Raw genomic sequence first — 12265 nt, forward strand, 5'->3', positions numbered from 1 at the left:
CTCGAACTTAAAAAAATTATCAAAAAATATCAAAGAAATAACGACAAAATCAGTAAGGCCGGAAAAATGAGGGGGGGGGGAGGCAGGCAACGGGATCAAGAAAAGAAAAAGTAGGCGTTGCATTGTTGTTCGCCTCGTTACTAAGACAGTGCAGAGTGTTTCAGGCTTCCTCTGTGCGATGAATATTCAACTGCGGATGGCGGCATCTTAAATCCAAAACTGCTTCTACTTCAATGTCTGGTCCGTAGTCATGATGGGGAATGACCAAACCGTAGTTAATAGTGTGTTTTCGCTTTACCAGTTTACGGTGCGGTGAGCGGTGGACACGTCGCTCTTTGAATGTGCAAGACCTTTATTAGCCGCAATATCATCGCACCATGCCATGGAATACATATCGAGCGACTAGTGCAGGTATAAGATATTCAGGTCGTGAAGCACGGGATGGTAGTACTATAGCGTAATTGCTGTGGTGTTACTGTCACTACTAAACATCCTGATAATCATTCTGCACGAAGAAATGACTCAAGGAAGCAATATACTAACCCCATAAAAGATGTCACTTGATGTAAGATTATCATAGATGATTCGCAAATGACGAATACTCAGAGAGAAACCGATGAACATTTACAAAAACGAAAAAAAGTAATTGTATGGGCGGTAACACTGGGAGCGTAAGCTTCCGGACATTTCAATGAACTATTGTGAAGCAGTTATAATAAGGTTGTGGCTAGCTCCTAACTGGGAGGTTGTGGAATTACCAACGAGTGGCTCATACTCGACAAGAATGCTTGTTGTCGTCGTCGCTTTTTTTGCTCCATTGAGCCTGGCTCATACTCAGTGCAGTGGGTTGGCCGAGTTGTGAGTGGACCTTCTTCTTACTTTCTGAAGTGTATAATTTTTAGATGTTGTAGGTAATTGTTATATTGATTAAATGCCAATTATTATTAACAAAACATTTTAAGCCGGTAGAATTTAGAAAAAATGTTTTTTTAGTCTTAATGATGAATTCCATAATGGCGAATAACGCATACCTGAGGCTGTATTGCAGAGTAGAGGCCCCAAAGAAAAGAATAACCGGCTCTCAGAATTCTATAGGCACGGCTTTCGAAGAGGTGATACAGTAGAATCATTTGACTGAGTGTCATGCACTGGCGCTAGGATAGAAAGAAGTGATCAATCGTTTCCTCCCCAGTGCAGAAGTGGCGCAGAGGGGAGGTCACTAAACATAATCTGCGCCAGTAAAAATTGACGGAGGTAACTTGATCGGCAACAAAACCTCGTAACGGTAACTTCTGTCGTTCTTAAGTTAGACAAGTCCTGGCCCCAGAGAAATTAAAGGAGTGGCAGTCAGAGGAAGTGGGTTCCTTTTCCCTTTAGTTAGGTGGAGTCATCTTCCTCTTCCTTCTGTTCCGTGTCCAAAGTTGTCAATATGTCGTTACTGTGATGTGGGCGCACGTCAGTACAGCTCGTGCCGGAGCGCCCCCTGCCGTCCGTGGCGGATGGGCCGAGGAACGGCCGGCCGCCTCAATGGATCGGCGCGCCCACCGAAATTCGCCCCGTATCTTTCGTCTGCCGGTGGTTCGGCAACCACCAAAGTCAGCCGAACGATGAGGGACAGCTGAGTGTCGCTACCGTCGTTCACGAGTCGCTGGTCCGTGAGGCATTGAACAAGGTAGGCACAGCGGCTATGTCCCCATAGCGCCCGATAGACTCGGTATTGCTAAGATGTTGAGATTGTTTAGCTGCCGGCAGCGTTATGCTTTGTATACGTGGTAGCGGCGCTAGGGGAGTAGGTATTAGGCCGTGATGACCGAAGTGAGCTCGCTTGCGTGCCCAGGCGTTGATGAACCCTAACGTTGATGAACCATGAACCGGCACTGTTTTGTGACATTGTGGTGAAATAAAGTAATGTAAGCTATCCTGAACAAGGTGAGTTTCTGGGCGCAAAAGAGAAATGCACGGTATCTGTCTTTTTCTCGTGTTTGTTGCAACGAGTGGTTGACGTGATTAAATGACTGCCATGGGTTACCAGTGCCGTGGTTACACATGCTGTTTACTTGAGGGAACGTGACAAGGACAGCTGAGACAAGGACAGCTGAGAGATGTAAACCCACTCAGGCTCTTCCGGCATGCTTCTGAATGTTTATGGTGCAAGTAGCGGAGTGAAAGTGCATGATGTCGGGGCTCTACATGAGGAACTGTTGTTTCTGTACGAGGCGTTGCCGTCTTTCCCGATAAATGTTGTTTAAATGTCAAAGATCCTTCGAAGACATACTAATTGCTCGCAGTTTATGCATCAACTTAGGAGGTTCGACTTATTGGCGAAGTACCACTGTACTCTCCGCATAAGACTGTGTGATGCTAGTGCGTGTGCTGATGAACTAGATTAGTCGCGAACTTCAAAATGTTTCCTAAAGGTCGCATGTACCCTTCTCTGTACTCAATGTAGCGCAAATGCCTTTCTGCTATGTTGCGACTGCATACGGGTCCTTGTCATTATCATCGCAGTATACATAACGTAAAAACAACAAGGCATAATAAGAAGGTAAGCCTTCTCATAAGGTAACCGCTGAATTCGCAGAAGTTATAACTCTAATGCTAAGTCAGAACCGCCCTCTGAAGGCAGTAACGTCGGTCCTGGCGTTGCGATGCATCTGAACGGTACCCTGCATACTGTTACTCTAGCTGTGCACGACGACGAGGAAAGGGGGCCAAGGCGGTGTAGTATGGTATAGTAAAGTATGAAATATGAGTCTAACACCGTGTAGTGTAGTATAGCGTATATGGTAGCACATTGCAGTGTCTAGTTCAGTATGCATGGTGCAGTATAGCATATAGTACCGGCGGTGGTCCTGGCTGCCGCAGGCTCGGCGGGCTCTCGCGGCGCGCTCCAGCAGAGGTCTCTGAGCGGCGACACGAGCGGCGGCGGCGCAGGGCAGCACAGAGGCGGCACGTCACCTCCAACCACCGGCCCGTGGCACATCGGCGAACGCAGGCGCCGGCGCGGCTGGCCCCGTGGCGCCCGCTCGTGCTGCACGGCTGCGGAGAGAGAGGTAGTTGGCTCAACTGTCGAACACCTACTTATCTGGTTTACTCTCGCTGTTCAATTGGTTGACTGGTTAATCAAGGGGGCATTCACAGTCCTTTGCGGAATCTTTCTAGAGAATACTTCGCGATGGTCAAACTGAGCCCCGTTTATAAAGCTTTTCGATCGTGAGAACTGTTCGCGATCGGCCAGCTGAGTATGATAATTGCACGTTTCCAATAGCGTGGTTGGCTGATGGTCCCCTGCGAACATTTCTACAATTCTACAACTGTTGCTGCGAGCTGGGATTGGAGTTCCACTCAGATGAGTCGCCCGACCTTTATTAGGGAAAAAAATATTTCCGTGATTCTTCGTGCGAAAGGCACAATATGGAAGCACTGTAATGGCAGACACCGCGTTTATTCTCGATACCTGGGAATCTTTCGAACGCAAACTTAAATCAAAGTATGCTGCTGATTTTGCACTTCGCTCTTATCGAAATGCAACCGTCGCGGTAGCATAGCAAATCCCTGACCTTGTGACTAATCACGGAAGATAAGCCCGTATATGTGGACCCGATGACGAACACAGTCACGACCGCAGTAGTGCGCAAACTTTTAGCGACGACTACGCACTGTTTGACTGCGGTCACCTGCAGAGGTTCAACATGGTTGCGCAACATTTGTTTGTGGAGCAGTCCTCGCTTGGCGTTGTGACAGTGACGATAAACGATTTCTGCACTTGCCTCAAAGTACAGTCAACAACAGCTCCTGCTAGGAGCTCAGGGGGTGCATTGCGTTGCATGACGCGGCGTATGAATTACCGGAGGCGAACAAAGCATGGGAAATGCACGGTTTGAAAGATCCTGTCAATTAAGTTTACTTCCTGCCGGCCTTGTTTCAATACGCGTATTGCTACGGACCACTGAACCCTGCATCTAGTTTCGAAAGGAGAAGTGTGCAGTCATTGTATTCCGTTGCCACTTACGTAAGGGGTATGCGCTTCGAAGACACTTCAAAACATAAGCAGAGCCGAACGAACGGCAGGCTGAAAAATAACAGGCTTATCGTTGAAAGTTAATGACAGAGTAATGCTGTTTAGAAAGCGAGCTGATGTTAGTGGAGATTTCATCAAGTTAGTGGAGGTACCACCAATTTCTGGTCATATAGCTATAGAAGTAATTTCACAGCCACATTCACATTGCTGTATATTAGTAGGCCTGCGTATGATCATTTCGGCGGGTTTGTTTTGCGCTTACTGCATGACGAAGCAAAACGATAGGAGGTGAGGGATCTTTATGATGGCGGCCTGCTGCTTGGCGCCAATGCTCTACTTCACGCGAAGGTCTGCGACTTCGAGACAATCCATCACGCATTCTGTAGCCCTGACTTTGTGGCCGGTGACTACTACCTCCTCTTGAAGCCACAGAAAGGTGTATACCTAAGAGCTCGTTTTTCCGTGTTTTGACACAATAATATTGGGATCTAACTGACAATAATGCCAAGGAATGTATAGGGCAAGTTATTAGAACCAATGTAATGTAAATAAGAAGAAAGAAAAGTGTGTGGAAAAATAACTTGCTGTAAGCAGGAATCGAACCTACGACCTTCGACTAACGCGTTCGATGCTCTACCACTGAGCCGCTGAGCTCAGTGGAATCATCGCTGACGCTATCGCATCGAGGCGAAATGCTATCACATTGAAGCGGGATAATATTCAGACATAGGGTTATCACAGCTGGCGAAACGTAGGGGTTGTCGTAGGTCGATGGGAGAGTCTTCCGTGTTGCAGACGCGCCATGAAACGCGGTGCCAAGTGATCGTTATTGCTTTCAAGATAGAATATGAAGACGTTTTCAACATAGATTATTTGAGAATATAAAACAACATCGATGGAGCTTTGTTGTATCATTAGTGCGGTATTGCGTTTACTCTTTTTCTTTTCTTTCTTTGGGCGGAGTGGGGTGGCAGGTGATTGGGAATAGACAGGTCCCCGCCTAAACGATGGTCAGTAGCCCTTGGGTCCCGTCCTGCAGTAGCTTTTATCACTTTTGTGCCACTCCTTGGAGGAGAGGTCCTCGCCTGAACGGTGGCCAGTAGCCCTTGGGTCCTGTCCTGGCTTCCGGATTCGAGCTTAGCAGTAGCTTTTATCACTTTTGTGCCACTCCTTGGAGGTGGTGGTGGTGGTGGTGAAAAACATTTATTTACAAAAGAGAGGTGTAGGACCTCTTTAGAGGCCCCTACAGACTAGGTGGAGTCTCTATTCCGGGACCCCATTGGTTAAAGCCGCCGTCTTGGCTCTCTGGACCAAGGCCTGCTGGGCCTGAAGGTCTGAGCAGCCGAGCAGGGCCGCCTCCCAGTCCTCTCGCCTAGGGTTTGGGTTAGGAGTAATGGCTGCGTTAGCTTGGCAGGCCCACACCATGTGGTAGGTGTCTGCCACCTCCCCACAGTGCTGGCACTGTCCTGTGACCGTAGGGTCGAAATGTTTGACTATGGCAGGACATAGCAATGTATTCGTCTGGAGGCGAAGCAAAATGCGCTCCTCTGCTTTCTTCAACCCCCGTGCGGGGGGAGGGTAGCGGCGATGACTTTCCCGATAATAATAAAGAATTTCCTTATATCGGAGGAGAGGGTAACCCTCCTCATCGGTCTCCATCGGCATTGACGAAGGTAGCCCGGAAATGAGCGCTCGGAGGAGAGGTCTCCACCTGAACGGTGGAGGAGAGGTCTCCACCTGAACGGTGGCCAGTAGCCCTTGGGTCCTGTCCTGGCTTCCGGATTCGAGCTTAGCAGTAGCTTTTATCACTTTTGTGCCACTCCTTGGAGGAGAGGTCCCCGCCTGAACGGTGGCCAGTAGCCCTTGAGTCCTGTCCTGGCTTCCGGATTCGAGCTTAGCAGTAGCTTTTATCACTTTTGTGCCACTCCTCGGAGGAGAGGTCCCCGCCTGAACGGTGGCCAGTAGCCCTTGGGTCCTGTCCTGGCTTCCGGATTCGAGCTTAGCAGTAGCTTTTATCACTTTTGTGCCACTCCTTGGAGGAGAGGTCTCCACCTGAACGGTGGCCAGTAGCCCTTGGGTCCTGTCCTGGCTTCCGGATTCGAGCTTAGCAGTAGCTTTTATCACTTTTGTGCCACTCCTTGGAGGAGAGGTCCCCGCCTGAACGGTGGCCAGTAGCCCTTGAGTCCTGTCCTGGCTTCCGGATTCGAGCTTAGCAGTAGCTTTTATCACTTTTGTGCCACTCCTCGGAGGAGAGGTCCCCGCCTGAACGGTGGCCAGTAGCCCTTGGGTCCTGTCCTGGCTTCCGGATTCGAGCTTAGCAGTAGCTTTTATCACTTTTGTGCCACTCCTCGGAGGAGTGGGCTCACTCGTATGTCTACGAAAGCAGGAATGAACAATCGGCATAGAATAGGTCAGAAACTTTAACAAAAATGCAACCCCTCCCTTTTGACGCCGCTGGGCCGCTTAAGCCGCCGTCCTTTGCATAAATATGCGGAGTATTACGTCTTAATTATACCAAACACAATCACAGTGCATGCTAGGCCCTTGCACTATAATCTAAGCATGAATGTAAGCTCGTAGCTAATGCGAGGCAGTAGCTGTGGACCGCGCCCGCATAGTGGCTATAGTGGTTATAAGAGGGAAAAGAAGAGAATAGAGAGTTTTAGTACTGCGTACGCTGCGTACGTGGCGGCGTTGCGTACGTAAGGACGCCACGTTCTGCGTAGTGCGCATGCGCAGACCGCAGCGCGCACGTATCGCGTTACGTACGCAGCTGCTACGTACGCACGCATGAGATGCGTGCGTGCGTACGTATGAGGTGATCGCGCCGCTCTCGAACAAATTCGCGACAGCGCGAGACTCCGTTTTGCAAAATGGCGGCATCGAAGGCAAGCACCGACCGGCTCTGTGGCTTAAAATATGGCCATAATCTGGCTATAACACTTGGATTGGCTCACATTGGCTGTCAACAACACGTACTTCTATTTTGATATACCAGATGACGCAACATGCTTCACGCTCGTTACGTACGCTGGTACTACGGCGTACTAAAAGCCGATTAGTGGCAAAGGACCCCACGTAACGCAAGGCGCTTGCGTGATGCGTACGTAGCACCATTCCGCAGTACTAAAACTCTCTAATAGTGAGCCCCGTAACTGTCTGCATCAGGGTGCGACACCTCAACAGTAGCTCTTAAGGGATGGGGGTGAGGAGAGATTAAAAGGGTAGGAATTAAGGTGTAGAGAGAGAGAGAGAGAGAGAGAGAGAGAGGGAAAGAGAGATGCGTTAGGACAGCGAGCGACGACATAAGAGAGATAGGAGAGATAGGAAAGATGGAAACACGGTCACAGGAGTCCGAGGACGGGGCACCACCTGCGAGAACTCTTGTCGGCGAGAGGAGATGGCGTAGGGCTAATCCAGTCGGCCAGAGCTGCGCTGACGTTCGCAGCCGCGTACTAGAAGTGTGATTTTGACGGTACAGTTTATAACGCAGGCGAAAGCGCTCTGGGAGTGGAGACTCTTTAAGTGCCTCAAGACACCGTTTTCAGATGAGTCCATTCCAGTTGCCGATCAAGCCCTAATGGTATCCGACTTGCCGAGAGTGGTTGCCTCCTTTGTGTGAGCCTATTGGGATCTGAAATATCCTGACTCGATCAGTCCCGATCACGATCCAAAGTTGTATAACGCATGTATAACGATCCAAAGTGTATAACAGATGTATAACGCGATTCGTTTCTTTACCGCATAGTGAGTAAGCTCTGTTGCTATGGCCCATTCACAGAAGCACGATCGCTTCCTCTTCAAGGCGCCCAGTGTACTGAATTCCAGCCGCTACGTTATGATCACGTTTCGCTCGTTCACGACAGTGTCTTCTTCCACTGTGTAGTCGTAGTGTACACTTGCATTCGCCCAATGTCGTTCTGCCACCCTGTGCGGAGAAGTGGGCGTTGGCTGCAGCTCCAGAGCGTCATCGCCTCCCCTTCAAGGAGCGCACAGGACAAGGACGGTGTAGTCCCCGCCGTGTCGGAGTAGCTCAGTCGAGGCAATTTCGCGCGCGTCTTTTCGTTGGTTCGTCGTTCAGCGACACGATGGGAAGCCGAACCGCGGTGATGGATGACTGACGTCGAAGTCGCGGCACACCCGCTGGGCGTCTTGTCCCCCACCCTCCCCGTCTCTTCTACTCCGAAGAAAGGTTCGCGTAGTAAAGCGCTACGCGTCACTGCGTTCACATAATCACGTCACGACCTCCGGTCGAGCTGCACTGGGCGGGCGTCGCGGTAAACAGTGGAAATTATAAACGGAATACTTTTCAGCGTATATGCGTGTCTTGAGTTCATCTGCATGTTGGTAATGGATTAATTTGTGCGCCAAGTAAGGCACAAAAAATAAAGAAACTAATGCATAGGGAAAAGAATTACTTGTGTGAATGAGACATGATAGGAATCAAGACAATAAAGAGCGGCTAAGTGCTATAGTGAACGACGTCTGAGCTGTGTATTTTTCGCAGTAATTTTCGCTTGCAAGCGCTGATAGGATGAGTTCGTCTTAAAGGGCCACTCACCAGACTCTCAAAATACAAAAACACAAAAACGAGTGCAGTATTCTCTCCTGACATTTCTTGTCCTCCTTGCGCATTTCTGTGACGCACACAGTATAGCTGCATGCCGTGACGTCTATAGTGTACGTGCCCTCGATTAGTCTCCTGCGCTGCCTTGCCATGGAGCCGCCCTTGTGTTCTTTCTTGTCTCGCATGAATATCGTGCACGATCAACCGATCACACTCAATTTTGTGTCACAAGTGGCGATAACAGAGCGTAGCCGAAAAGCGCGAAATATTTATAGGCTGTAGCGCTCAGTGCTGACATTGTTCAAGCGCTCCTAAGGACTAACGGGGCGAGGAGGATGCATCGTGTGTGTGAAGGAGAGGAGAAAAGCTCATCTCGTATTTGAATGCGGGTGGTGAGTGGCCATTATTAATGGCACACGACTGATGGGCGCTTCGCTTCATACGGTGATATTTGCGCTCAGTGCACACGATTTAATAAATCGTTGCTGAAGGGAAGTCTTCTTTGTGTGGGCTTTTAAGCGAAGCAGAGCATGACTAATGTTTCTATATTTGGACAAAGTACTTGTTTCGAGGAGCATGAAAGCATTGTTTCAGTTATCATTGCGAATTGAAAAAGACGGTGCTCATTCATCTTCATTCGGAATGTGCCGTGTGATTCGATCGTCTTTTTTTTTGCCAATCCAGCATCATATACGTTGCGCCTATTTTCTTCAGAACTGATTTATCTGAACAATGGAGGCTAGCCATCGAGTAACATCGCCCTTACAGTAGACTATCGGTAGATTACTTTAATAATGAAGGTATGTACGTCTCCTATCGAAAAGGCTTTTAATGCCTTTTCGATAAGGATTTTCATGCGTTTTGAACCCGAGAAAATTTACGTAGTGGACGGGAAGGGCGAGATAAGTGTATGATGGGGATCAGACAGGTGTAGTGTAGCCACCTTGCCACTGCAGGCACGACCGTAGTAACGTTTCATCCGGCAGAAAAGGTGCAGGCCACCAACTTTGCTCATTAGCACGCGTTCCGAAAGTGGGCACGGTGCATGCGGGGCTTCTGGAAAACTGCGAGGGTGACGTAACGTTCGACAGAAACCTTCCGACCGGGTGCACTGACCTTATGCTCTGGGCAAGAAGTATAGGTGCGCGCCGGTGGGTAACACGCTGCGCGTGCAGGCAGACCGCTGTGCGAGCTGTCGCGTGTGCCTTGAGCTGTGACGACGTTGCGCAGGTACTCAAGATGGCGGCGCGCAGCAAGTCGGTCGAGGCGTCACCCGACGCAAACTCCGCCCCCTCCCTTGCGCCGAGCCGGGGCGCCGGAGCTCCTCTGCGCATGCTCAAGAGAACGGTGATGCTGGAGACCGTCAGCAAGTCGGTCACCGAGCGCAAGGAGAGCACCAAGCAGGTCACGGATCAGGCTACGGGTGTCGAGCGCCGGCGCGACTCGCACATCGAGTCCAGCACCACCGAGGAGGTGCGCAGCAAGCGACAGGAAGAGACGGTCGAGTCGTACGACGGCACGGCGGTTCCCGCCGCATCGCAGCCGACGCTCGGCACGCAGTCTCAGACTGCGACCGTGGCCGGCGGAGGAGCCTCGGTGCCCGACGTGGTGCCGGTGGACGCGTCGCGCAAGACCTCGCCCAAGCACCCGGTCGCCATACGCGTCCAGGACGACCACGCCGAGGACGATATCCTCTCGTCGTCGGCGCAAACGATAGCGGAGTCCTTCGAGCATCCCGAGGTGGCTCTAACGGCGGGCGCCTCCAAGGCGTCCATTCTGAGGGCGCCGTCGCGGGAAGACCTCGATAAGAAGAGCACCGGTCACAAGCTCGAGTTTACGGAAGAGGAACCGGAATACCACCGTGCCGAGTTGGTGCAGCCGCCCGCCGACTTGCTTCTGAGGGCGGCCGCCAGCAGCAGTGATCAGGCGGATGATGACGACGAAGTGGCCGAGCCGCCGCCGTCCCGCTTCAACCTGAGGCGTAAGGACTCGATCGCCGTGACCAAGTTGCGGATGCTGCGCCAGCAAGAGGGAGAAATTAGCGAGGAAGATCTGCCCGAAGAGGACGAGCCGCCCGACCTGGGTACCACTTCACCGGACAAGAAGCACCCCGTCTTCAAGCCGCCGACCATCATCAGCATCGTGCCTGAGGAAGACGTCTCCATGGTTTCCGAATCAGTCGATGTCACAGATGGGAAGGGACCTCCGCCTACCGCGGATGACACCAAGGTTGTCCGTGGTCCGCCTGCCGCGGACGACTCTAAAGTTGTCGAGGGCCAACCGCACACCGTTACCGAGAGCAGCACGCACGTCGACAAGCAGGTGACCTCGAACGAAAAACAGGAGGTGAAGACGTACCCCAACGAGACGGTCACTCATGTGGACGCCGACGAGGTCGTCAAGCAGACCAAATCCGAGGTAACGACGGAAACTACTGTCCTGGTGCCGTGCGAGGCCTCGGCTGGCACCATCGTCGCGACGGTCGTCAACGACGTGTCGTCCAACGTTAAGACCCCCATGGACGACCACTCCAAGGATTCCCTTTGATACGCCGCGGCTACGAGACAGCTTTTTTTCATCACTGAGAGCACGTCGAGAGTTTGTAGCTGCAGGGTATACTATGCCATGTTTCCTGCGGCTCGCCTCATCGATGCTATTGAATACGCTGCAGTGTTTATTTGCCTGTTAATACACCTGCTGCACGTAGTGGCTAGTAGCAGCTACAAAATGGGTTCCTGTTGGTGAAACATTAAACGCGTGGTTCGTGAGTGCTGTTTTGGGCCTGGACGTTGCAGGTGCCTGCTGGAGCAAGCAGTTCATGGCGTGGACGGTGAGTCTAGCATTACAGGGAAATAGCTTCACAAGGTATGGCAAACGCGCAGTAATGTGCGCGCATCTTAAACGCCTTTAGGTCAGTAGTGCAGCTCCAACTATTCTGTTTAGACAGCGTCCCATGCCCGAAATGTGTCGGTCGGGTGCACAATAGTTTGACGCGTCCTTCGATGGACACTCCCGAATGACATATGGGCAGGACACTTACAAGCCACCCTTTCCATGCACCGCTTGCTTTCGAGGGCATCTGTAACCCGCCTTACAAGGTACCGGGGCTGGTCACCGACTTTAGTATGCTGAAAGCTATTGCTACGTTTTTAACGCTGTTTTAAAGAGCAGCGGCCGTCGCTTATAGTGAAATTTTTATCGGTATATAAGTAAGAAAGTGTATGTATGGCGAAAAAAAAAACAATAGAGGAAAAACTCTGGGTGACTGCGTCACTAACCTCTGTAACATGTGAAATATAAATGACAGTATTTCATAACGTATAACGAGGCACTATCACTAATTGGAACGCCTGTAAATGCGTACGATATAATTAAGGTTCTCATTCGGGGGGGGGGGGAGGGGGGAGTTTAAGAGGGAGGCACATGGTGTGGCGTGAAAAACAATGATGATGTTCAAGGCCTACCTGAAAATCTCATGCGTGTTCCACGTGAGCTTATACAGTGGCCCTGCTAGCTTGTATAGTGGTAATGTAATGGTCTATTTTGATGTTTTCAACTGCTTCTTGGGGGCATGCTCGGCACACGGCACTATCATTTAGCGCAAGAAGTGACATAAGACAAAAGACGCACGCGTCCCTCGTGTACCCTTTTACTGTTTCGTCTCTCTCTCTCTCTTT

At 50.7% G+C, this 12265-nt stretch overlaps 1 protein-coding gene across 1 annotated transcript; it reads left to right on the forward strand.

Annotated features, from left to right (window-relative positions):
• Positions 1 to 2925: 2925 nt before the first annotated feature.
• Positions 2926 to 11356, forward strand: LOC142817710 (uncharacterized). The gene is made up of 2 exons (XM_075895128.1): positions 2926 to 3053; positions 9819 to 11356. Exon 2 carries the CDS (start codon positions 9828 to 9830, stop codon positions 11133 to 11135), a length of 1308 nt encoding a protein of 435 aa, XP_075751243.1. The 5' UTR covers positions 2926 to 3053; positions 9819 to 9827; the 3' UTR covers positions 11136 to 11356.
• Positions 11357 to 12265: the final 909 nt, after the last annotated feature.

The sequence above is a fragment of the Rhipicephalus microplus genome, chromosome 1, assembly GCF_043290135.1.
Source record: "Rhipicephalus microplus isolate Deutch F79 chromosome 1, USDA_Rmic, whole genome shotgun sequence".
NCBI lineage: Eukaryota > Metazoa > Arthropoda > Arachnida > Ixodida > Ixodidae > Rhipicephalus > Rhipicephalus microplus.

Excerpts from the sequence above, each read along its gene's own strand:
- LOC142817710 (XM_075895128.1), top strand. The coding sequence starts at position 9,828 with ATGGCGGCGCGCAGCAAGTCGGTCGAGGCGTCACCCGACGCAAACTCC.